The 27,769-nt window shown below is 41.6% G+C and overlaps 1 protein-coding gene across 1 annotated transcript in view; it reads left to right on the top strand.

The window, feature by feature from the left end:
* syt7a (synaptotagmin VIIa) overlaps positions 1 to 27,769 on the top strand; it is a 78,632-nt gene that overhangs the window by 41,465 nt on the left and 9,398 nt on the right. Inside the window, exons 3-11 of the mRNA XM_078256229.1 lie at positions 2,439 to 2,518; positions 3,919 to 4,053; positions 7,294 to 7,461; positions 9,739 to 10,146; positions 14,548 to 14,691; positions 21,967 to 21,997; positions 22,701 to 22,709; positions 24,678 to 24,752; positions 27,044 to 27,305. Coding sequence (XP_078112355.1) covers positions 2,439 to 2,518; positions 3,919 to 4,053; positions 7,294 to 7,461; positions 9,739 to 10,146; positions 14,548 to 14,691; positions 21,967 to 21,997; positions 22,701 to 22,709; positions 24,678 to 24,752; positions 27,044 to 27,305 — 1,312 coding nt within the window. The remainder of the gene's footprint in view (positions 1 to 2,438; positions 2,519 to 3,918; positions 4,054 to 7,293; positions 7,462 to 9,738; positions 10,147 to 14,547; positions 14,692 to 21,966; positions 21,998 to 22,700; positions 22,710 to 24,677; positions 24,753 to 27,043; positions 27,306 to 27,769) is intronic.

Raw genomic sequence — 27,769 nt, 5'->3', positions numbered from 1 at the left:
TAATCTCTGGCTGATTTTTAGTGCTTGGGTTTGAGTTGATGAAGACACGTTGAATCTGGCCAGGTGTGACTGCTGGGCATATGCTGCCCAGCCTTAAAGAAAATGATCTATTTAGAGTAGACAGGTGGTCAGAAGGAACCGAAAGAACGAGATCCAGGCTACAAGTGGCCGAAATGGGTTAACCTCAGGAGGGTGGCTGGTGTCTTCCTTAGAGATAGGGTGAGAAGCACAGTCATCCGTGAGGAGCTCGGAGTAGAGCCACTGCTCCTTTGCGTTGAAAGGAGCCAGTTGAGGTAACACCTTGGTTGAGATGGGTGTATCTTCAGGCAGCTAACACGCCCCCTTTACGCACCTGTTGATGATTCTTATTAAGGGCTTCATTGCCCATTCTCTCCAAGGACTCTGATGAAGATGTAACTCTACATCGAAACGTTAGTCACTGTTTTGCACCTTAAGTAATAAAACCATCAAGTAAGAAGACATCTGTGTTGCACCGGCTATCTTTTGTAACTTTATACCGTTTTTGTCCTGCCTTGGTTGCACCGGATTGTTGTGGTCTGCAGAAGCGCAGAGAACTTTCTCTTTCTTAGCCAGTTGAGGTAGTTCGGGCATCTGGTAAGGATGCCCCCTGGGCGCCTCCCTAGGGAGGTGTTCCAGGCACGTCCAGCTGGGAGGAGGCCTAGACCCAGGACTAGGTGGAGGGATTATATCTCCAACCTGGCCTGGGAACGCCTCGGGATCCCCCAGCCGGAGCTGGTTAATGTGGCTTGGGAAAGAGACGTTTGGAGTCCCATGCTGGAGCTGCTGCCCCCGCGACCCGACCCCGGATAAGCGGACGATAGGTTAGAAAGATTTTTGCAGACACCTCTTGGTGACACAAGGTGCTGATCTGGCTAATGGTGCTCATTGACAGGTCTAGAATTCTGACCAAGCCTAATTGGTTCCTTCGAGTTAATACATGTAAATGCGCCGATTGCAAATTCGTCAGATACTGATGTCTAGAATTTTCATTTGGCTGATGTTGATAAAGATGCCGATGTTTGTTGTTTCCTTTTGCGCCAGGTAGACAAATAAATCTCATTATAAAAAAAATGTTTAACCATCTTCATCAAGCTAACTGTGAATGAGAAGAAATTCCCAACCTTTAGCAGCACGCTGGCCCAATGGTTAGCACTGTGACCTCACAGCAAGAAGGTACTGGGTTTGAACTGAGGTCGTCCACGTGAGGTCTAGCAAGGCTTGACATGAAGGCATGAAGGCTCAATACAAGAGTAAAATGGAAGCAGGGAGGTTGCCTAGTCCAATATCTTTATTCCAGGCCCCCAGGAAGTACACCAGGCTTTGAAGCAAATTGAACATAGCGGCCAAATGGTAGAATTGCAACGTCACGTGAAGCCCTCTGGCCCAAAAAGACTTTTCCCATAGACTTACATGGCGAAAGAGATGTCTGGAAATCAGTGGATACATTTCACTATCCAAATTTGATCCATTCGGTTTTATAACATTTGGAAAGTCTAGACGAGCCACGCGATTAAATCATTAAATCCCCATTCAAGGTAGTGGAGTGCTAAACCGGAAGTAGCCAGCTCTATGGGCCGCATAATGCAGAAGCAGAGCGGAAGATCCTGGTATTTTTGGTCTCCATGATGGCTTCATGCGCCACTGAGCAACTCTCATAGGAATAAACGGGGCTCCGCCTCGATCCAGGTCTCATAATACATCCATGCTCAAGTCTCAGGCTCAGTGCTCAATCCCCAACAAGCAAACCAGAGGAAATTGCCCTTTAACTTAAGATCCAATTGTCCAAGCCAAGACACGGTGGCAGCTCAGTGTGTTTCCCTCCCACTCATTTTCTGGGTTGGAGAATCCTTGTCTATCTTTGATGTGTATCAGAGCACTTTCAGGGAAGCATGCTTGGTATTTGGGGGGGCAGGGCAGCTTTAGACTGATACCCTTCCTGTCCAACTTGTAGCAAAGTGTCAATAGAGATTACTTGCATTGTGACACGTGTGAAACACCTTTAACTGTAATGAGCTTTTCCAGTAGAATGCGCCCAGCAGACCTCACTTTTCGAAGCCTTTAAATTGCCATTATTTCCATGGTTACAGCAGGTCATGCTCTAGCTATTTGAAATCAGGCTGGTGCAGGACTTTACTAGCAGCTTCTTTCCAATACCCAGTGGATTACCTTAAAGAGGCAATTGCCATGTAAATTTCAGGGTGGTGCGAATGATAATCATAGTCAGAAATGGTTCTCCACATCCGATTTGATTTGACTTTGATGAGTGTAATCAGGAGACCATCAGGTAAAGGACTGATGGCACAGTGTTCCTGAGATAATGGAGAGGCATTTACTCTTGAAATTAGTATAGCGAAAATACGGCTTCAAAGGACAAATCTAAGCTAACCTTTTGTTTCTCTGCTCTCTGTCATGTCAAGGGGAAGAGGAATAAGCCAGGAGTCGAAACGGCAGACACTCCAGATTCGGCACGTGGGCGAGGGGAGAAGAAAGCCATCAAGTAAGTGCCTGGTAACTGGTTGGGGTAGAATAATCTGGTGATAATGTACTCCATTTGGTTCAGCTTTGAGGCTCATGATCTACACCACATAAACCAGGCAGAAAATGAGGCCTGTTGTTTTATCTTGAAGAGCACAATCTCCGCAAGAGCATGTTAGGGTAGACATTAAATGAAAGGTTAGTAATTTAATTAGTATAGATTAAATCTGCATTATCTTACCTGTGAAGCTTTTGGCTGGACAAGCCTGCTCCTGCACTTATCTTATCTGTTGTAAGTTAGGTATCCCTTAAGTGCAGGCCTTTAGCCACGCCTTTGCATTGCTTAAAATGGTGCAGGTTTGAGTAAACGGAGGGGGGCTTGAGCGCTCTTTGTGAAATCGTTCATCAGAGTATAAATGTTTGGGAGGATTTTTTACAGGGCTCAAACTAAGATTAAGGTATTTTCTGTTCTTGATGAAACAAAGCTATAGGTCAGTACCAGAAAATGTCAGCTTTGTAATGCTAAGTACAATACTTTATTCCACAAAATGCCTCGATTAACATGCGCATCACAACTTCTCTTTTATAGCCTGCTGCCGTCTCAGCTATTTTTAATGTCTTGTGTTTACTTTTTATTTTCTGTTTTATTTTACAAGCACTTAAAATGCACTATGTGAATGTATTCTAACTTAAGTCTCTCAGTCTCTTAATTTTTGCATTTTCTTTCTCACTTGCTCCAGCAGCATTGGTGTGCTCAGTTGGTCATTTCAGCTTCAAACTTCTTCTCTTTGTGCACTGCCTTTCTCTCCTGCTCTGTCCCTGTGCTTACAGCTCTGACCGCTGCTGTGTGACTTGTATGACATCAGTGATTCTGCTCACCTTTTCCTCCTCTACTTTGACTGTCTGAGATTTATCTCTCTGCCTTGTGTCTCATGCGTTCATGTGTTCTCACCGCTCACGCCGAGGATGTGGGCCTGACTTCTTAATGTTTACTCAAATGTGTTTCATCAGTGGTGCTGTGCTATATGAACAAAATGTAATCACATGCTGTATGTATTCATTAGATTATGACTTCCTCTTTTCTTGCTTCTCCTTCTTTATCTCTCTGTGTCTTTGCTACAGCACATTGCTTTATTAAAAGCTTTTTGTGAATGCCTTTTTCCCCCAGGCTGCCCCTTTTTTATTTTTAAAATCAAACCACTATGGTGATTTGTCAACTTAAGGTGGAAAAAGTAGACATTAATATGGGCCTGTTTTGTTTTAAACTCCCATTCAGTGAAGGTGTAAGACCAACGATCTTCCTCAAACCAAGCCATCGCAAAAAAGCAGCAGCAAAGCAGGAGCGACTGTTGCAAATGGTTGGTTGGTGCCAAGGCTGTCCATAGTTGTGTTGCTCTGACCTGTCTCTCTCTTTGGCCACAGTGATCTAGACAGAGACTTTTGGAATAACAATGACAGCAGCACAGTGCAGCAGAGGTGGAGCTCCTATCCGCCCAAGGAGTTCGTACTAAACATTTCTCCCTATGCCCCATATGGAGATCCTCGCCTCACACTCAAGTGAGTCTTGGTCCAAGGTTGGTAAGAGACTTCCCCCTGAGCAGGGCTGTAACGAGGCAGGGGCCGTGCCACGCTCCCCTTTGCCTTCTCTCTTTCCTTTCCTTTCCTTTCCTTTCCTTTAGTCCCTTCCCTTCCTTGCATTCCTCTCCTCTCCCCTTCCCACACCATCCCCTTTTCTAGTTGTGCAGTCATTACCACAGGCCTCAAATTGAACCATCAGATGTGGATGTTATAATGCCTGACAGCTTATTAAATTCACCAAGTTTCTTTATTTTCCTGAGGACAAAGGTTTCTTATGAGTAACCAGGGATATTTAGCCAAAGGCCTTTAGAAAAAGCCCTATCTATAAATGTCATAGTGTTGCAATATATGCACAATGCACATGTCTAGACTTATTATTGTTGTATAATGCGATTTCCGTAACAACACACTCAATGTTAGAACACTGGAAGGCACAAATGGTTATTAATGAGTAGTTAATTAATTTGCTTTGTAAAATAAAGTGTAGAAAATGTCATACATGCACATTACAGCATCCCCGCGACAACCATTTGACTATTACTGCAGCGTCAAAGCAGCACAGCCCTGTAACCTCCCCGGGCTAATTTCTACCACTACTCCTCACATCGAGGCGCATGTTCAGATGCCCCTCTACTCCCTACAGCCCTGCCGGTCCCAACTAACTCCTGACCTCTAACCTCTCACCTCTTTCCCATGGGGCTGTAACCATGGAGACGGACAACCCTCGTACCTTTTCTCTCCAAAAGGCGTGTATACTTTAACCCACCTCTGTAATCTGTGTATCTCCTTGTCCTTTACTTGTGTGAACTAAAATGGTTGTGGTTGTTGTTGTGGAGGGTTGACCGTTAAACCAGGTTGCAGTGTGGTGCCAGTGTTCACCTGTGGTTTACATCCATCTGTGGCTTCTCTCTGATCCCCATCAACCTAATCTCTAATGTGTACTGCACTAACATTGTAGCACTTGAACTGTGTCTACTGTTTCACATTGGGAGATAAGGCAACAGTGTTTTAACTTGATGCAATAAATGCATTTTTCACTCACTAGGCACTTGAATCCAATAAAGCAGTAGCAAGGTCATACCTATCTCCCTTTGGGCACCGTGAAGGCTCTAAGCTTAGATATCCTGGTAACAGGTATCTGTCTGATAAACTGTCTAATAACTGGTCATCTTTAATAGACCTAGCTGTTGAGGACTGTGTGTTAAATTGCCTGGAGAAAGGAGGCAGCAGTGTGCTTATGAACACGATGGATATATGGATTGCTGTCTGAAAAGTCTGCCTGAAGATGATGGCTGCTGATCTCAGGAAACCAGCTTTAGACCCGAGTGCTTGTTTTTGAGAAGTTCATTTCTTTCTTTTTTTTAAACCTTCAAGGTTGTCATTTATTGTCCAAAAAGCTGTCTTGTCTCTCTAGCGGAAAAAAATAAAATAACTTTTCACTGCAGTAATGTTAAAAATGCACTATTTTATCAGTAGTGTGTGAGCCAGTAAAAACACAGACATTCAATTAAAATAAGAAAATATGAAGATATTTTTATGACCTCCTGACCAATAATATGCCTCTAAAGCCAACAGGCAGCTAGGAATTACTTCCTGTTTGAGATTCTCTGGAGATCAGCCGCTTTCAATCTCTGTAATGACACTGGGTCTCATTTATCAAGCAGGGTACCTTCCCTGCACGATCGTTCTCCATGTTAAAGGATTAATTGGATTGGAGGTTCAATACTATCATTTTTCAATATTGAACTTGTTATACATTTGATGTCAGCAACAGTCATGATACAATTCGTGGTGAATTGACGTAAACCATTTTTTCAAATTTACCCATCAAGTATATTATACCTTATTTGATCAATTTGACAGCTATGAGATGAAAAACTGTCAAAGAGTTTCTTTTTTAAATCACTACTCGAATGTCAGTTAAGTCTGTCAGAAACAGGATTGATATCTGAATGCTATATTCCTGTAAATACAAGTGATGCATGGTCCCATTTATTTATGTGTTCCTACCTTTAATAAAGAGTAAAGACGTTCACCTTGTGCTCGACAAATCAGGCCCTCGTCTTTTGTGTTGACCGTTGCTTCAGCGGTGTCATCCATGCTGTTGTTGTGATTGATGACTTATCAGCATGCACTGTCAGGTCAGTTGGTCAAAATTAAATGTGAAAGGTGACCTTCAAAGGGACATGATGCAAGTGTAGCACCCCCCGACCCCATGCTTACACACCAGACGACTTGTCTTCTGTGCCTCATAATTTGTGTCTCCTGGAGCAGGAGCACCATGCATATTAATAAAATGTAGTCATGTCACCAGAGGGCACTACTGTGCTTTATTTTTTGATCATCACTGCTTTTAGAGTAGATATGACATTTTAAATGTAAAACCAGTTTTAGGAGGAAATCTGAGTCAGCAAGTGCTCCTAAGTATGAACACTGATTAGATTGCCCTTATGATCCTTTCTACTGTGTGGTGCAGGTATTTCACAACTTCCTGTTTACTGTTATTGATGCCAAGTGGTGATCAGATGACATGCAGATCTTTAAAAATTAAATATTATACATTAAGATCTAAAAAATATGGTGTAATTGATGTTGTACAGCAACAAATGCACTGTATTTAAGTGAATGTCACTTTGGATGACTTCCCAAATGAGTCGATTATTTGCTCATGAGGGACTTCAGTACAAGCCATCCTCCAGTTGTTCTAAGTTGCTATTGAATTGCCTTGCACATCTCAAGCCCCAAATTCCTAAATGAATGAGAGAATGAGACTGAAATAACCAGCGTCCACAAACTGTTGCCACTAGTGAATGCTGGCAGCTGTAGTATTGGTCCTCCAGGCTGAAATAAGTGACTTCTTGCTGGTTTTCCATCCTCCACAGGCTCCCTGTAAATTCTCCTCTTCCTCCCTGCTCTCCTTTCCCCTATCCCTCTCTTTCTCCTCCATCCCTCTCTTTCTCCACACTGGATTCCACACAGACCTTTTCATCCTCATGCCTCTCACTTGGCCTGGAAAACTAGACATGCCCCCTCACACACTCTGCTGATCTGTCTCACCCCCTTAGCCATGTGGTTACTCAATCTATTTTCAGTTGTGAGTGTGTTTTTGTCTTTCTTTCTTACACTCTTTGGTCTTTTTCTCCTCTGCCTGTTGTTATTCTCCCTCTTCTATACATTCTGTCTGCTGTGGGACCTCCGCACCCTGTCTCTCTCTCTTAGTGGGGCAGTGTCAGGGGGTCAGAAGGGGGCAGCAACTGGGCATGGGGATGATGGGGGGGGTCCTTATCGCAGTGACAGCGTGAAGAGCATGGTGACAGAGGGAGTGAAGGCCGGCAGGTGGCAGACCGTCCAGGGCCACATGAAGTCCGGAGGATTGAGACCCAGCGAGTGAGTTCAGAACCGGGTAGAAAAAAAGCAAACATTTCAATCAGCACAGAAGAATAAACACACATTACAATGCAAATGTTATTCTTATAAATGTTATTCTTGCAGCAGCTATGATTAGATGAATGAATCAGTTCTGAGTAGAAACAAGGAGAGTCAGGTCAAGTTCAGCAGGGGGAAAAGTGCAGCTCAGGTGTCGAGGTGAGCGTGTGGGCACAGATCACGGTGTGAGCACTGGGGAAATGTGAACTCTCGTCATCATGAGAAGATAACAATAGTTGCTCGAGCCGCCTCGCACTGACTCAAACCTTCAGCTGACACAGTCAGCCCAGCTGCACAATATAGCCTCGTGTATGAATCTGCAGGAGAATATGATTTATTCATGTGAGGAACCGCACTGCCTGTGTGTACTTTCAAAAATGCAATACGGAAATAGTCTCATTTTCTCACACTTACTGAAATAATGCCTCATACCTTGCCATCCCGCCTTTTAATTAAGATTTAGGCTGGAATGTGAACTGCATGTTGGTCACTAACTAATTGTATCCCACAGGCATGACGTATGACATAAGTTATAATCTATATTCAGCATGTTGTAAATGAGGCAGTTCATTTTCAGTTCTCTGTGATTTTTTGCACCTTCCTTTGGCACCTCGTGCCTGTGATATTTTTCCTCCACATCACATTTACACTCATCACTACCTCACTCTTCATTCTCTCATCTTTCTTTTTGCCCCCTGTCTATAATTGGATTCTATTTTCAGGCTGCTATAAGTGTCTGTGTCTCTTGTGTTTGTGTTTCACACCCCATTTTCTCTCCTCCATCGTCACCCTCTGCTCTCCTCGTTCCCATCGCTCTCTCCATCTTTCTGTCGCTGTGTAAAGCCACCCCTCTCATTCTTCTTTTCTTATGTTTTGCCCACAAACTGTTTTATTTCTGCAAAACCTTTCATTACACTTTTTATCCTTTTATTCGTGACTGTTAAATATGATGGACACTAAAAGCCTTGTGCAAAATTATGTTAGGTGAAGTAATGCAGAGCGGAGTAAACTGCACCTAACTGATGTGAATAGCTCTCTCATGACCTAATTCTGGTAGCCTGGGTTACACAGCGATCTCAGAGAGGATGATACATTTGGTGAGTAGAAAATATCTAAAAAAGATGATACAGGATACTGTAGAGCCCACTAAACACAGGAATGATGTATGTGTAAGTAAGTGATTACTAAATAAACTAAATAAAATGTGTCACACCTTCATGTCGATGTGACTACTGAAACATTTGTAAGAAAGGCAATGAGCCAATTTAACAGCATTTATAAAGAGGAGGAGTGGAAAATGAGAGGCTGACAGAGGGAGGGAGTCATAATGTAGGACTTGGTTGGCTGTTGGGATGTCTCTAGAGGTGCAGCATGTATTTAAAAGACGAAAAAGACTTAGAGACAGGAAGAGAGGCTATCAGAGATGGAAAAAATTGACTGACGAGTAGAAGACATGGGGATCTCTCATCAGACCAAAACACCCTCATCAAGAAGGCCTGGAACCTGCAAAAGCACAACCCATGCGCCTCGACTTAGTCATGTGGCACAGAATCGCGCCACACTCGTGCGGACAGTGCACATCCGACCACTGCCCACGCGAAACGCACCCTCACGCAAACAGCACGCTCAGGCTGCGCAGACACGCAAGGTGCACACACATCTGACGCAGACGCACAGGGCGGGCTCACAGTCTGCACATTGCTGCCTGACGCAGCCCTATGAGCAGTACACGGCACACAGCCATCACTCAGGCTGCACCTTCTACTGCTATTTCTGCTACTGCTGTTACTGCTGCTGCCTCACGTTGCTCTCTTTCTCTCTCCTCCTCCTCCTGTCTCCACCTCCCAATGCTCCTCCCTCTGCCTTCTCCACATTGTCATCATATATCACTCTTCCTCATTCCTCCTCCTCCCCCTCACAATCATCAACTTCCTGTTTGGATGAACTTTCCTGTATCCATCCTGACGTCAACCTGACTTCTTCTGTTGTGTCTCCCTACTGCCCTGTGCCACCTTGTCTCATCTCTGATGATTCTTTCCGTCTCTTCTACGTCTCATCTCCTGACCTCACCACTTCTGACCAACTCACCTCCTGTTGCCACGGCTCCTCTCCTAAATCTACTTCTTCATCTTCCTCTTCCATGCCCCCTGACTCCTTCCTCCATCCTCATCATCCTATCCTCTGTCGGCCATGGCCTTCTTCGCGCTCTCTTTCCTCCCTGCTCCTCTGCCCTCCCAGCTTTGGGGATCCAGTCTTATCGTATGCGTCCACTTTGGAGCACATCCCCTCCCGGCCTCGGACACTACTGCGCCAGCAGAGTCTTCAGCAGCCTCTCATCCACCCACCAGGCCCTGGTCTTAGCCATCCTCCCACCACATCCCAGAGTTTGGGACAATTACACACTGCACCTGGACAGCCTGGGGGAGGCGGGGGTGCTGGGAGAGGAGAGGGAGGTGGCAGCAGTGGTGAGGGTGGGGGTGCAGGTACACGAGGCGGTCCCAGGGGTGTACGGGGCAGCCCATCAGGATCAGGGGCCTCTCGCAATAGGGGAGGTGGAGCAGCAGGGCGCTCACGTGGCAATCCTGGCAGCTGGGATTTCATGATGGACCAGGTGCGGAATCGCGGCCTGGACGCAAAGTCCTTCCTGTGAGTCTTTGTAACTCTTCCTTCATATCTTTATGTAGTGTTTTGTATTTCATATCTTTATGTAGGTCTTTGTAATATCACCTGCTTAGGCTTTAAGGTAATTATTTGCTATAGTATGCAATGCTGAATTAATCAAATAGTTCATAATGTATCTATGTTTAAGTACTAACTAACCTGCGTTTACCTTTTACCTTTGTGTTCTGTGCCTCTTCTTTTGGGTTTTTATTTTCAGTTTGCATCTGATATACAGGGAAGGATATTACTCCTGTCAGTCAAAATATGTACTACTGTGCTTGTGTGCATACATGTATGTGTATTATTTATTATGTAGGGGTGGGTTTTTGTGGGTCATGGCTTTTACACAGGGGTGTTGGACTGGGGGTGGAAAGGGGACTGAGTACCCAGGGCCCTCATGTGAGGAGGGCCCAAAAATATGCTAGAATGAATAGCTGTGGATGTGGGGAGGGGCCCATAGAGAATGCCTTTCTACGGGGCCCAGAATTTTGTGCTACGACCCTGGCTTTACATCAGGGGTCTTCAACATTTTTTAAGCCACGGACCCCTTAACTGAGAGAGACGGATCAGGGACCCCCTACTACATATATTGTATAAAATGAACTTGCATATTAAACTGGGCCTGCAATAACGTGTGGGCAGCCTAAAGCCTTTTTACATACCTTTTTAGTTCATATAATACTAAGCCAATAATATGTTGGATTCATGTTAAGACATTTACATTTTTGACAACACTTTCAAAACATTATACAAATTATTATACATTATACCATAATTTGCACAAAGTTTAGACTTTTTTTTATATACATTTTTATATACATTTAAAAAGGCAATTTAGTCCATGTTAAAGCTAATCATGTTGGTGTAGGATGATGAAGGTGAATGTAGATGAGAAGGCCAGAGGTTGGCCTATTTGAAAAATCTATTATAGATGTTAATAAGGGTAGAGTTATAAATGTAAATAAGCTATTATAGCCCTGTGGTTGTGTAAGAGATTGATCAACATCTCATTTTATTAGGACTTTATAGATCACACACTGATTTAAACAATTATACATTATGTTTATTAGACTGTATTCTTAGAGGGGAAGTTCATGTGGGGGGTACTTGATGTTTTATGATCCTTTCAAATGTCAACTGAATATATCAGTGATCAGTTAAAGTTAATTACAAAGCTTCTTATTGAGAAATCTGTTAAACAATTTTTTCCTAATTTTAGAATGAATAACATGCCTGAAAAATGGCAAGGAAGTTTTGACATATTGTGGGCTATTTCTATCCCATTCTGTGAAAAATTGTTCGTTTACACTGTATGCTCTGCTAAACAGTAACATCTGTTTTGATGGCATTCAGCCTGTCTGCTGCAATTGTCTTTACAGGAAAGAGCTGGTAGTGCTAGTTCATAAAATTTATGAGTTTGCGTCATAAATTCACATTTTATATTCACACCGTCCCACTCAATTACATGATGTTATTTTTGAGCCCTCCTTTGGAATGACTGTTAAATATCCTGCTAAGGAGGGACACCAGTAGGCCTAATCCATATTTCATGAGAATTTGCAACTGAAATGGCACCTCTTTTTCCGGTACCACTGGTAACTTTTATGCTAATAGAAAATCTTAGTCTGCTGGTTGTGCTGTTTGATGTGTGTCAGCATGTGTACATCACACAGTCCACATGTCACTGTGTATCAGTAAAAGAACAAGAGTTAAGCAGCTGTGTGTAGATTTGTGTTAACCCTGAAGCATTGATCTTATGTCACCGGCACCATTACTTCCACAACATATTGTTACTTCAGGCCAGAAGTGGAGGGAGGGCAGATGAGGGAGAGAGGGAGGTGATGAAGGGTTGAGGAAGGACAATGCCAAGGTACAACATGTGTTTAATGTCCCTTTGCACTGAATCAATTTTACAGTAGCTTTTCACCATTCGTATTTCCTTTTTATTTGTGTTAAAGCTTCTCTGGGCATTTGAGTATGTCACAGCTGAGCGAATGTCACCGCCTAAATGAGCATTAGCAATGTAGCGCATGCCACCACCAAGGTCACTGAGCATATCGCCTATACTCAACTAAACTAGTCAACTCATCATTGTAAATGTGAGATTGAGGTCATATTTGATGATGTATTGCCTTCTCTGCAACAGCAACACCTCCTATGATTGATAACAGAGCGCTCAGTAATAGACATGACCCATTGTTCAAGCCAGTTAATTTCAATCTTGGCCAGATTCCCTATCTGGGTGAATCATAGCTCAATGAATGTGTTTATGTGATTGACACGGATATCTAGCCTTTGGAGCCATTTCACCAAATGGGTCTCTTGGGTGATTGGTCTTCATGCTTTGTGGCTTAAAACCAATAACTTATCCTGTTCCCTCTCTCGCCTCTGCTTTCTTAATGTTTGGTGCATTAGTTGTTTAACAAATATGAAGTGTAAATGCTCATTGAGTACTTAAAAGGCGGTGGGAGAAGAGGGATCCAATAACCATTAACCAATAACCTATACTTATAGTATCATTAAAAGCACCATGCCATTATATTTATAGACCAGTCCACCCATGCTCCACTTATATCCAATATTTACTTTGGTGACCAGGGGGCAAAATAATAGGTCCTAATCTGTGTTCACGTTCACTTCTGCCTCTGGTCTCCTAAAAAGGCGTGGCAGTGGTGAGGAAATTACTAGTAGTTGGATTGCATCAATTCTAAAACGTTTCTGGTCGCAGTTCAAATAGTTAGCTAAAAGTAATAAATAAATGGTTGAAATAGTTAGCCAAGGATAAACGGTTGAAGTAGTGAGCTAAAAGCAATGTTTAAATAGTTAGGTAAGGATAAACATAAGGATGTAATAGTTAGCTAAAACTAATGTATAGACGGTTGAAATAGTGAACTAAAAGCAATGGATAAACAGTTAAAATAATGGAAATATGGTTGAAGTAGTAAGCTAAAAGCAACGGTTTAAATAGTTAAATATAAACGGCTGAAATAGATAAAGATAATGTATAAACGGTTTAAATAATGAGCTAAAAGTAATGTTTAAACGGTTGAACTAGTTAGCTAAGGATAAATGGTTACAATAGTTAGATTAAAGTAATGGTTAAACGGTTGAAATAGTGAGCTAAAAGCAGCGTTTAAATGGTTTAAAATAGTGAGCTAAGGATAAACGGTTGCAATATTTAGCTAAAAGTAATGGATGAACGGTTGGAAATAGTGAGCAATGGATAATGGTCTTAATGAATGGGGTACTTAATTAATCTTAAAGGGTTTGTGGGGGTAGGTCAGACATAAAAGGTTGGGAACCACTGGTATAGACATAACCTTAAATAAGATTATTAAACAAGGCTTTATGGTGCTGCAAAAAAAAAAAGCCTTTGATGGCATGTAAGAAAGATGAAATTGTGAGCTTTGAGGTGATAACTTTCCACAGCTTGGCAGCACTGTAGTTTCTTAGCAGAGGTATTGTAATGCAGTCAGAGGCTTAGGCTATAGAACTGTGCGTGTGGGTGACAGGAAGTAGGGATGGAGGCAGAGAATTAAGAGTGGAGGATAGCAATGAGGGGGAAAGGGGATTTGGAGAGCAAGTGTAGTGTAATAGAGAAGATGAAATGAGAAGAGAGCAACACGGATAGTGAGAGAGCAGTGACCCAGAAAGCGGTGACATACACCAACCTTCTCAAGATACTGTGTCACTCAAATAGAAACAATTAGTCCAGATCTTCTTAATGAGGCTTAATTAAATCTCAACTCAACTCAACTCAAAAAGATGACAGGCATGTTCAATGGGAAAGGTGAGTCTCTAGGGAAAGCAAAAGGCAGGTTAAATAACTAAATTAATTTCTATGAGTATGGTGTGCAAGTGTGTGTGTGTTTGTGTCTGTGCATACGGGCCTGTACATACCTTTTACATGTGTGGAAGCTGATGTACAAGCTGCTGAATATCACATCCATTAACAATCATTAACTAATCATCAACAGTTCCCTTAATTATTTGTTGTCTGTACAGCGTGAACAGCCTGCACCTGTTGTCAGCACCACTTCATTAAAATCATTATACATTATTATTAATTTGGCCTTTCAGTTTAAGGTTGTTTCTTAATATCCTTCCCTGGATAAAGTGCTTACTGCTGTGGTTTTATGTGGCATTGCAGATTTCCCTGATGAACATTTTCTTTGTTACTGCTTCCTCTGTTTAATGCCATATATTCTCTTATTGTCCTGCCGCCTCTTTGCTAACTGTCCTCGCTGTCACCTGAAATTACCTCTCTTTTCTTCTCTCCCCCTGCACCACACCTTTATGTCCGAATTCTCTATCCTTTACATCTTTTCTTGCCTCTTGTTCCATCTCTGTTTCTATCTCTTTATTGTTTTTTTAAATGTGAGCCAGTGAAGGGAAGCTGGTGGTCCTGGCTTTGGCCATTGGTGTGGCTGAGCAAGATGACTTTGCCAATATCCCTGACCTGCAGGAAACAGCGCAGGCACCACCATCATCCAATCAGGAGCCCCCTCCTGAGAAGAGGTACCAGATAATGTATGAGAGTGCTTGTTGTATGTGAGAGAATGATGAGTTGCAAATGAAAGGACGTGAAGGATATATCTAGGCGAGGAGAGTAGTTTTATTTTGTAGTGTCTTCGGTGAGTCACTGCACTTAAGTGCATTGTGCCACAGACCTGCGCCTGAAATAGCACCAGAGCTTGACACTGTTACAGAAATAAAAATGAGAGCTGACTATGAAACCAAATGTAGAAAAAATACCTGTAATGCTGAGATGAGTAAAGAGATAAAGCAATTTGGACGTTAGCTGTAAAGCAGTAATGAGCTCACAAATCACAGCAGTGAGATGCTCACTGGTACTCCAGTCCTTTTCGCTGCTTTTAGTGGTAACATTTTCTTTTCAAGTTTTTTTTCATGCCAGTGGTCTTTTTTTCCTGACCATAATCATCTCTCCCATCGCAATGACATTCTCCACCATTTCATCTCTATTTTTTTTTCTTTTCGCTCCAGCCTTACAGAGACCTCCCATTGGTAATTGTCGTATTTCCTTTGTATTTTCATGTTTTGTTTTTTTTTATCCCAGTCCTTTCTACTCCTGTGTTCGTTTTTTTCCCTCCTGCTCATTAGCTTCCTTCAATCACCCTCTGCTGCTCTGAAAGTCCCGTCTCTGTAGCTCCACCGAGGGCCTAGAGAGCCTCCTCATTATTCCAAAACATGTTAGTCACTTACGTAAACACGCTTCTAAAAATAAACCTTTTCCTTGCCAGCCACCTTACACACTAGAAGCCAAAATATTTCTACTCATCTTTAAGGATGCACCACTCTCGCTCACATCTCCCTATCTCCCAAAATAATTAGTTTTGCATTTTGTTTAGGAATTGGACCATTTTTTTGTGTGGAACAGTTTAAGACTCAAAAATGAGTACAGTGGCTGTGTCATGTGAAACAACAAGCTGAAACCGCACTGTGCTTGTTTTGTTAATTTTTCGGCCGTGGATGGTGGTTTTGATTATTTGTGCCAGTGTGTAACACTAGTGAAATCCTGCGTTTGGTCCAGCCCTAGGCAGATGCGACACACTTGATTTCCTCTGCAGTCCAATTAGTTTGTTTTAACCTCACTTTGATTCTGTGACAAATTGGAGACAATTGGGAGATGCATAATATGACACACAACCTTAAAACAAAATGGCAGGGGAGGGTGAAGAAATTCTGATTTACTTGTCACACTCATTCACAAGTGTTTCATTAATTTGACACATGATTTAAAACTAAGGCTGTATTACAGTACAGATGGCAAATGTTGTCATATCTAGACTGCACAGCTGCAGTATGAAGCTGCACATGTGGGCTGTGCAACTGGAGACAATTGCAGGGTCTCTTGTGTCTTTAGCATAATAGCAATTGTCTTCCCTGAACTAATAAGCACCTTTTTTATCTTAAAAATGTAGCCTTTAGATCTACATAACTAGTGAAAGATATTTGTGTCTCATGTTAATCTCTTGCCCCAAAGCAGCCTTTGGCCTTTTCCTAAAGTCAACACAGTGCTGCAAGGCGTTACAAACAAGCATGAAAATATTCTTTCAGTAACAATGTTGCTTTTTAGAACATCAAAACTATCTGCATTGTTCAGGATTAAACCTGTAGAGCCACAGAGGAGTACAATTTGCTGTGTAATTTGCTGTGCACATTACATCTGGCTTTCCCAGCTTTTGTATTCACCTGGAAACCTCCTTAAATGGGTTGTGAAATCCACTAATAGACTAAACAGCAAGCAGGAACCGCGGGCTGCTCAGTCCAGCTCTTGGCCTGCAGGACTCATCTCGATTTAACCGTGATTGAGTGCATTGTGGTATTTTCTAGATTAACCTGAGGTTAATTTTATTTCTTCCAGTCAAAACAGAATGACTGGCAGCTTCTAGTCTGTGAACAATCGAGAAAAAGAGATCTGAATATAATGAATGCTTCAAATGTCTTGGCCCTTTAGCAAACTCCTGTGTATCCCTCTCCTGAGCTGTAAACTAATTCCACTTGAGCCACTCATTGTTTTGTTTGTTTCATGATAGATTACAAATTTAAATGTATAATAAATGATTTAGTCACACTTTAATTGGATGCTAAATTTAGAGGCTCAATTAAATGTTACAAGTCCATAGTATATTAGAAATGCAAGGTGTAAGCTTGCTGGGACTATATCATTCCCTGTGGTGTTAGTGCTGACTTCACAGATGTCTGGCCATGATTTAATCAATCATGGTCTTGGCATATTGCTCATTCTGAATGGGGCTCTCGAGCCGGAGACAATGCTGCGCTTTCATTCGTCTCCCGCTCTCCACACCCCTTGTATATCCACATCATCGCAGTCTGTGCATTTACGTTGAACATGTCCTTCATGTGCCCATCCCTCATCTCCATACTTGCATCACTCATGTTATACCCAATGGATTTCAACTAAATGGATCATCTGGACAACATGTGACTGGCAAAGTATGATGCCTCTGAAGTTAATGTGAATAGTTGACTCTCAAACGTTAGCATCATCAATGCTAACATAAAAGGGAAATCTCTCCACTGTTGATGAATATTAAAGAGCTGCTCTGCACAATTGATATGTGATGCCCTACATTAGTGAAACAACCAGTGGTGGAAAGTAACTGTTACTCCACTACATATATTTAAAAGCGATAGTTAATAGTTCCAGTACAGATTCAGATTTGACATAATAAAACACAGAATAACTTAAAATACTACTTAATACTACTTAAAATATGCATAGTTAGATAATGCATAGTTAAAGATTAAACCATTGGTTTGTGACTTAGTAGGGATGGGCATGAGTAATCAATTGCTCGATTACTCACCATTATGAGGGGTTAATGAAGGAACCAGCTCTTAGCTTTTTAGTCTGATAAATAAACTAAATAAGCACCAACTCCATAAACATATGGTTTAACTCCTTAAACCATAACACAACCAACTCTGGTCGAAATAAACCTGTGCAGTATACAGTATATGAAGTAGGCCTACAAACGCCGCCAAATGAGTTTTCGGAGTGTCAGAGTTTTACTGGCATGTACTGCCAGCGCTGCAGTGACACACAGCCAGTTAAAAATCCCTTAATTCACAGAGTTAGATGTGAAAATATGATGGCTGCAATGAGCCTGTTTTGAGACGTGTAAAGAGTTGTGTTGCTTGGAATGAGTTTTGCAGGTGATGTGAACTGTTTAGCTCAGGTGACTGTTGGTAATGCAGACTGTAGTTAGAGTTTTGCACATGTGGCTTCAGTTGTGACCACTGTCGTTTAGCTATCGAAAAAAAAAAAAATGTAATTGTGCCAATCTCGTAGTGTAGTTGCAGCCCCCTTGTCACGTTTCAGACATATCTCACATGGTTTCATTTAAAACACAGAACGCCCAAAGAGGTCAAATTATCAAATATTTTACAAAAAACAAAGATTGGAGAACATTTAAAAAAAAAAATCATCATTGTCATCTCACGACCCCTCAGATTTATTGTATTGGGGCCTGACCCCTAGGTTGGGAACCACTGGACTACCTAATAGTAAAACATTTAGCCCGACCTCAAGCAGCTTCAACAGTCAAAAGTCAAATATTATAATAGATTTTTCTGCAGAATTATTACTTCTATTTTGGACTTTAAGTTTATTTTGCTGATTAAACTTCTGTACTTTAACTTAAGTAGGAGTTTAAATGCAGGACTTTTACTTATAATGGAGTATTTTTTTTTTACATCATTGTATTGTTACTCTGAGTGCTTCTTCCACCATTGGAAACAGTAATACTCCTGGCCTTGTACTACAATTAGCCAGATAATCCTGCTAATGGGAACATGTATGTAAAGTACTTAGGGCCCAAATAACAACAGAAGGACCTTTTGTTGACCCTTCAGCTATGTGTTAACACTTCATTGTTGCCTGGCCATAGTTGGCGCACTGTTATTCCCCAGAGGCCATGAGAAGGTGCTATAGTGCGTGGTATTCATTACTCTCCTTCACTGACCTTGTGTGTGCAATCGCTGGATGAAAGTGTTCTGCATAGCCATTTGTTTATGAAGTGAGGCAGGAGCTGACTGACAGTTTGAACTGCACCAGAGTTGGTGGTACTGATTGAGACTTTCAAACCAAGGTTACACAATTTTAGGGGACAGAGCGGGAGGGTTGTTGCACGATAAAATAGCAGAGGAACTCGGTTAGATTACAAAGATTGTGTGTTGCTTTGATTCTGGGGCCACGCATGCTGAGATGTTTATATCCCAGGCACCTATAGGTTATGAATCTTAGAAAGCTTAGAAAGCTTGCCTCATTGGTCTTCACTCAAACAATTCTGTTGCGATTCAGTGAACCTATACTGTAGGTTCTTTTACCAGTGTTGCTATAAAGAGGAACCACAATCCCCATGAGCTTTGAATCTAGATCTCTCTCTGAGCAGCCAGCTAACGGTCCAATCAGGATGCACGTCCAGAACAGAAGAGGCGGGATATATCCTTGTGCTACATTAGTAACATTCAATCCACTTGCCTGTGGTCTTTCAATTATTCATCCATGCATGTTACATAATTTTGTGTAAGCAAATGGAGTTTTTTCATTTTTCAGAATACATCTTGCAGATATTGAAAACGTATAAATATATATATATATATATATATATATATATATATATATATATATATATATATATATATATATATATATATACTCTCTGCCTCAAAGACGTGATGCACTCAGGGAGATTCTCTGAGTGTCTGTTAATTGTCAAGTGGGCTATATAATGTTGCTTCATATATTACAAACTAATTAAATTGCTTAACTTGACATGAAAGGCAAATACAATCACAGTGTATGACCTTTAACATAAATCAATATAAATGTATGTTTATTTAAAGTCATGACTGTGTGTTTGAGTTCTAACCACATTATTCTGAGTAGGAGGAGTTTAATATTTATGTTGTGGTGGATGTGTGGTAGGCTAATGTAATGTTAGGTTATTCTAAGGTCAGACACATGTGCAGAGTAGCATTTTAGGTGGTAATTTCGGGCCTTGTTTTCTTAGATAACATTTTTTTAAAACTGCTGTTTTATGCTTCCAGATGATATAATCTGTTTGTACATAAACATGTAAATTGATTATGCTATGCCCTGCTAGTCGGCTCCTCCTTTGACAGGGTCTTTATGGGCCCGGCTAATCAGCAGAATCCTCAGGGGCTCTGCTTAAGACTGTCCCTGGGGCTTTGGCTCACTGTGGCTGCCATGCTCATCCACACATCATAGAGGGACTGTTGAGATGCATTCAGTTACATGCTAAAAAAAAGGGGGAAAGTAGATAGCACTAAGGCGGAAAAAAAGGAGTCACAAAGAGAGGAGGCAGAGGTTAATGCATCCATCCATCCATCCATCCATACATACAGTATGTCAGGGGAGGATGAGGGAATATTCAGGGTGCAAATCAATCTTCCTTCCATGAGCAGGAGGAGGGAGTACTTATTGTACTCTGCACATCCATGCGTTATGTGGGGCTGAAGGCAGCACTTTAGCCAGCAGGTACATGCTGATACACATGCTCATCTCATACATACAGATAGAGGGATGGCAGTTGGGGAGATGAGCTATTTGGAGCATTAGCCTGGGACCCTTGTGTCCTGCCTCAGAACAGGTGGCACATGTGCAGCAGTCTCCACCTCTGAGGCAATCTTTGTATCTAATCGTGATTCAAAACATTTAGTAGAGTTTTAATGGACTTTAAAAAAAAATGTTTTGATGATTTCATGTTGCTGAAATTCCCCGGAACGATAGGTTAGTTTGTTTTAATTAAACTCGGAGACATCATGAATGCTAAATTGCAGAGAGTATTGGGAGGCTATAAAGGGAGGTGGGACTGAACTGTTATAGATGGGGTGGACACTAAGCTCATCTTTGGATTCAAAAGTAATCATGTTTGCAATGCTTAACTGTATCGTATGTATAGTCAAAAGGGCAATTGCTGGCCACCAAAGTTAAATGTAGTACGTCTGAAATATGGCTTTTAATCAAATGAAAATAGACATAAAACAGTGCTTATAAAGATCAACCTTTGGCACCCACTGAATTGACTTGTGTTTTTTTTTTTATTTCCATTTTAAGAAGCAGAAACAGAAGGCAACATTTAGCACCCCATGTTGATTCCTTCTGAAAAGGGATTATAGTAAACAATGCTATTTTAGACCTATTTCCAGTTCCAGCATGCAGGAAGTAATTAGTTAACAGTGAAAGCATCCATATTCATATGTCGCAGCAGAATTTTTGGACTTTGGACTTGTGTAGTGAAGCAGCAGGAATGACTGGCTGACTCTAGTGTGAATGTACATGTGTTTCATGTGGATGATGAGTTATGTAAGCAGCGCCATGCTTCACTGCTGTCGTTTTGACTGTGTATGATCCTGGGATGCTGTGGCCCCTGAAGAATGATAGAATGATAGATCTAGTGGGCGCCTATGAAATTGAGCATAGACATTGAAAATACATGACTTCATGGTCTCAGGCAAGCGTGTTTGGTTGAGTGTGACATGTTTGCAAAGGGGTGGGGAAAAAAAACAAAAAAAAGGGGGGCTGGGTTGGGCTTTCTTTCTCGCGTCTCTCTCCAGCCTAGAAGTGGAGTGTCTTTCCCCCCCTCCCCCTCTCTTCGAGCTGCTGGCCCTCGGTCAGGTAACAAAAAAGGATAGTATCACAGGACGGTGAAACCCAAAGTGGCCCTGCCTGCCTCCATATGTCTGCTCATGTGTGTGTGTCTGCGAGGTTCTCACCCGTACCTGTCATATATCCTATACCTTATCTTCTTTGTTCTCAGTGTGTTTGCCTGTTTGCTGCACCCCTCCAAACACACCCTTCCCCTGTGCCCAGTCCCAACAACCTCTTGGCACACATACCCTAAACCCCCAAATGTATGGTCTATGTTTCTAGAGCCGTTGCTATGCCAACAGCCCACTTTCTGTGCCTTAGCTGTGGGAGAATCTGATCTGAATTAGAGTCCACTCTGCCTCCCACTGGATACTGTAGACAACTGCAGGCTTTAAAGCATCAATTTCCATATCAACCCCCAAAGGGTCAGACAGAAAAAGCATTGACACCAAATATAGCAGTTGTAGTTTTACCATCTTCCACAGTTGATATTGCTTTTTAGAAATGAAATAAACTGAAACCAATCTTTATTTTTGATTCCTACTACATGATCTGGAGGAAGTATATTATTTCAACAAATCTGCAGCTCCAGCCGCTTTGTTTAAATGGCGCTGGAGCAGAGGACCTCCTCATGTGCTGTGGAGCGGGGCTGGTAGAAAGGCCATTCCTCTGGCTGTACTAGCTCTTACCTGAGAATGCTCTGAACCCCTGAATGAAGCATGAAGGAGAATGAATAATTGAAGACATTCACTCCCCCATCGATAGTTGGAAGGTGGAGGAGGAAGGAGGTGCCTTGCTTTACTTCAAACCCAAAGTCTCTCTCCGTGCTTTAGAGACCTTTTGAGCTGATCCTCAGATCTTAGTTTAGTGTGTTACCCAACCTTTTCCTCGCCTCTTAAACTCATTGCCTGCAGTTCAGAGTCTGTGCAAAAAATAAACATGCCCCTGGAAATGCAATTACCTCCCTTGGAAACTAATACAACTAACACCAATTGATGAATAGTCCCTTCCCTTCTCTAAATGGTTAACATCCCTCCTCCCCATCCCCTCGTCTCGCTCTGATTCCTTTGCTGGTTGAAGTGATTGTCTGTTTGCTTGTCTTGTTTGCTTGCTTTTTCTGTCAGTCTATTTGTCAGTATATTTTCCCCCGGTTCTGTCCTTGTCTTCAGCAAAAATGTACACATTATTGCATTCAACATCAATTATCATCCAAATTAGAGCGCCCAACAAAAAAGTACATTCTCTCAGTGAAAACTCGACAGAGATTGCTGGCCAGACAGACAGACTTTCTATGGGCTCCTTGTTTTCTGCCTGTCATAGGCATTGCCTTCACTCTGTGAGTGACAACTACTTGCATATATGATATATGCACATGTAGCCAATGCCAGTTTGTGCTTTGGCCCTTGTGTCCCCAGTCCACACTTTTAGAGTGTTGCTAAATGGTTGGAAAATTAGGATAGATGTAAAGTTAACTTCTATAATTTTTTGTTATTACTTCATTACTACCAGCGCCCTGTTTTGTGACACTCTAAATGTGCATTTCTTATATTCTTACTATTTGTCCCTTTATGTGTTTTCAATGATATTATATTTTTGTATGGTATATTTATGCCTTATTTCTCTTTCATACTATATCTCATCTATCGTTTAATTTGAGCTCTCCATGTAAAGAACGATGGTTCTTGATCTCCTTTGTGATCAATTGTATTTATTGTCTTTTTCTTTTCTTCTGTGCTCTTTTTCTCCCTTTAGCATGTTCGCCCCTTTGTCTCCTGTTAGAGATATTGTGTGTGCATAGCTCTTTATTTTTGTCTCTTATTCTTTGAAACTTATCAGACTGACCAAACTAAGCCTCTCTTGTGTTTCCAGGCTTTCCTTCCTTCATTCCCTATCCTTTCTTGCAGCTCTGTTTTTTCTCTCTAATGTGCTGGTGTTTGTAACAATCTCACTCTCTGTTTGGTTTTGGTTTTCGTAACCTCACTGTTCATGCTATTAATATGTTCTATCTCTTCTAATACAGATTTTTTTAAAATTCAGCTTGCTTTTCTATTTCTTTCATTCCTTGTGGATCATTCTATCTTATCTACAGACTTTATAATTTCTGTCCAGTGTGTGTGTGTGTGTGTGTGTGTGTGTGTGTGTGTGCAACTTCAGCATTCTCTCTGCATCTGCTCATGTCTTTTCTCTTTCTGTGTGTGCATGTGCGTGTGCGTGTGTGTGTGTGTGTGTGTGTGTGTGTGTAGGTTGTTGTTTTCCTTCTGTGTTTGTTTGTTTATTGCCTAACAGTGTTTCAGTGTTCAGCCTCTCCATGTGCCTTGACCAGTCATCTATGGAGTGCTGTGTGTCCAATGTGTCACGTTACATTGGCGGGGACTTTTGCTTTTGGCTCTTTCTTGTTCTATCTTTTCTCATTCTTTCTTTAATCTCATAATATTCTCTTTTAATTTGTCTTCTTTTGCTGATTTTTTTGTTTTCTTTACACTTTGTGATTCTTCTTGTTTTCATGATGTATGAACATAGAGGTTTTTCTCCCAGAATGTTTCTCCCACTTTAACGCTATGTTTTCAACCATCCTCGTGTGAGGGAACTAAACTTAACATTTATTAACATTTGTACCTAAGTACCAGCTGTGCCATGGGAGATCTCTGTTCTCTCTTTTATGTTTTTATTCATATTTTGTGTTGTTGATGCATATTCTTAATAACTGAGAGATTCAAAGAAATACACTTCACACAACACTTCAACATCTGTCCTGTTAAACGTCTGGTACTCTACATGTTGCTATACATGTCTGTTTCTTGTATATAAAGTGACATCATGTTGCTGTATATGTCATTATACATGTGTGTGTCTCGTTGATGTCTGTAAAGGAAGATAATGATTACATTTAGTGGTTTTTGTTTTGTGTTCTGTCTGAAAATGTGTTTGTTTACTTGGTGGAGGTAACTTTCTTGTTAGAGACATGGATGTTTGCCACATTGGACATATGTATAGTCATCTCAGATTCCAAGTTTCATCAAATACAACTCACCGCATCAAATGTCCTCAGTTCTAGAGCCCGCTGTTAATCTGTGGAATTTTTGGCAGATTTTATTTGGCTTCGCTCATGATAGCTAGACAAAGCACAATCCACTTTGAAGTGACATCTATCCAAAGCAAACTTGGATTCAATTGGTCGTTTTAGATAGGCAGTTTACAAGCGCCAAACAGGTGGAGGTTGGGCTCCATGCGTGCTCAGACACTCTCTCTCTTTCTGGAGATGAGTAAGCTTCTCAGCTCATGTGCTCACCATTTTCCCTCTGGGTCAAACTGTGTTTCTGCTTACAGGGGCAACAAGCCAGCTAACAGCCCCAAGGGCCAACCCCCTGATGCTGACGGCCACTCCTCTGTAACTGACCTGGCCAACTCTCTCACTGGCGATATGGTGATGGTAAGACCCTTCATCCCACCACACATCCACCCTACATATTCTGAGTGTAAGGTGGCTGTTATTCTATATCACTGTATTGTCAACATGTCCCTTTAAAAGCCAGAAACCGGGTCACGCTGGTAGCTCACCTGGTTGAGCGTGCGCCCCAAATACTAAGGCTCAGTCCTTACTGCAGTGGCCCAGGTTTGAGTCCGACCTGCGGCCCTTTGCTGCATGTCGTCCCCCCTCTCTCTCACCTTTTCTGTCTTCAGCTATTCTATCAAATAAAGACCAAAAAAATCCCCCAAAAAAACCCTAAACATTGGGATAGTCTGTGCCACAAGCATTGATTTCTACTGAACATGTGAACCTTTAAAAAAGTCATAATACAGCTGGGCTCTGTAGATTGTAGCAAGTATGAGTCAAATGGGAGTAAATATTACTGTAATACCTATTAAAAAAACTGAATGTCACCCAGTGCAAGAATGTGTCTCATTTATGTGTAATTTAATAGTTTTTACAATGGAGCTCTATGGCAAAGAGGAAAAAAGCTATATGAGGCTTTAGCTACACAGACACATTAGTAGGATAAATTAATTGCTAGTTTTTGGCTTTTCATGGCATTTGTTAATGGTATGAAAGATATAGAATTTCACCAGACGTATAGATGAAGGGAAATCTTAAAGAGGTACTTCAGTAATTTAATATTGCACTTCCAAAAATGGGGGACTCACATGAGACGGATTAAAAATAAATATAAATATATTCAGATTTTCAGTCCAGTTTCAAAAACACTATATCCTAGATCCTAAATGCTTTAAAGTTGTAGTCTCTAACCCTGGACATCGGACAATCATTGTCTAAGATTTTAAAAAGCTCTGTCCAGAGCCACAGACATATACAGCTGTTTGCACTGGCTGAGTAGTACTGCTCATGATGAGTAAACTGACCTTGAAATGACAATTCCAGTTTGATGTGGAAGAACTTGACTAGCCTGCCAACCCATTGTCACATGCTTGGTGATGAATCAGAATGCTAACTGTGAGCCAGGCTTTATCAGCCAAAATCACTGCCCAGCATCATTAATGCTCTTGTGGCTGAATGGAGGCAAATCCCTCCAACCAGCTTCATAACCAGAAGAGTGGTGGAATCATATTGATGCCCATCATGGTTTTGGATGGAAATGTTTAGTGATCACAAGTGTGTAATATGCGGCTGTCCACATGCTTTTGACCATGTACTACATGAGGTAACTCCATAGACATAGAATGTACATTTTATTTATTTTTCTATGGGTAACTCTTAGTCAGGAGGTAGGACTAGTGTTGCTGAGTCATCCTCCATGCTTGAGCCAGGTTGATTTAAAGCTTTACATTGTTGTAAGAGAGCCATAATAGGAAGAAAACACACCAGCAGTTCCTACACAGACAAGCCATCCATGGCAACTGACACTTTTTGATTAATTCAACTTGGACTATTTCACACATGCTCTGCTTATCAGTTCTAAAACCCATATGTACAAAAGCTGAGTGAGTGAGTCTTTTCCACTTTGTAATTGAAGCTCTGACCTAAAGCACGGAAACCAACAATTTCAGGTAAACCAGACAACCAGAAGGGTCTTTTTTCAAAGTATCAGTGGAGGCACTTGAACAAAGTGGTCTCATGAACTGCTAGGTGTCTTCTCTCCCTCAATGTCCTCAAACGCTTCATTCCAATCAGTGCTATTGTTGCAGAGAGAGAGAGAGAATTTATGGACAAAGACAGAAGGTGGAGCCAAAGAAGTGACCACAAAGACGGCTGCAAGTGCAGAATGCCAACCTTGAACTGTGCTTTAGTTTTGTTCGTGCCTCTCATACAATGCTCTCTCTCTCTCTCTCTCTCTCTCTCTCTCTCTCTCTCTCTCTCCTAGTCTTTCTTTGTCTCTCGCTCTCTTTTCCTCTCTCTGTCCGCTGCCTTCTATCAGATAGTGGCCTTTTAGTGCCCAGCAGTGATAAAGCAGTCAGAGTGGCTGTGAGAGAGAAGCTCCCCTATCTTCAATCTGAGCACCTCCTGCCGCTTAAGAACATTAGAAAGGAAATTAAACTCTCTCAGTCTTGTTAATGCCCAATCTCTGCCTTTAAGCAGCTGCTTGAGTACGCCATGATAGAAATGCAGCTCTAAAGTCTCCTACCCTCACAGCTTCTCTCTGTCATGGTCTGTGTGCACGTGCTTGTGTCAAGTGTGTGCCCTTGGACTGCACTTTTCATGTTAGTGGCTGCTGTTGCTGCATGTATATGTATTTATATTTATTTTATTGCATTTGTGGCCTGCAGCTGTCTCCAGGTTCGGAGGATGATGAAGGGCCTGTCAGTGAGAAGCTGGGCCGGATCCAGTTCAGCATAGGGTACAGCTTCCAGAACACGACCCTTACCGTCAAAGTTCTCAGGGGCCAGGAGCTACCGGCCAAGGACTTCTCCGGCACTTCTGATCCCTTTGTCAAAATCTACCTGCTGCCCGACAAAAAGCACAAGCTGGAGACCAAGGTCAAGAGGAAGAACCTCAACCCCCACTGGAACGAAACCTTCCTGTTTGAGGGTCTGTGTTGTTTTCTGCTGCATTTGTTATTGTTGTTATTACATATTTCCATTTCAACTCTTCAAATTCAAAGTTCACATTAAAGTAAAATAAATATATTTAGTGATTATTTATTAACAGTTGAAAACTCTCATGTGAAATAACCAAACTCTTCAAACTTTGGCAGATCATTTTGTGTTCATATTCGACCACATTACTCATTATAAGGGGCTGATAGTTAGACATTTTGTGAAATGCACATATTTGCTTTCTTGCTGAGAGTTAGATGAGATGATTGATACAGTTATATGTACACTAAATATGAAGCTACAGCCAGGAGCTGTTTCTCTTATGAACAGCTAAAGCCCACCAACACAACTTCATCAACATCATTTTATCATTTATTTAATCTTTACAAAAACCACAGTGTAAAAATGTAGGGCCAGGCTAGCTGTTTCCTCCTCTTTATGTTAAGCTAAACTAAC

The sequence above is a fragment of the Sander vitreus genome, chromosome 8 (genome assembly GCF_031162955.1).
Source record: "Sander vitreus isolate 19-12246 chromosome 8, sanVit1, whole genome shotgun sequence".
NCBI classification, from domain to species: Eukaryota; Metazoa; Chordata; class Actinopteri; order Perciformes; family Percidae; genus Sander; species Sander vitreus.
The sequence above is the reverse complement of the archived record's forward strand: the minus strand, read 5'-3'. Positions and strand labels throughout refer to the sequence as shown.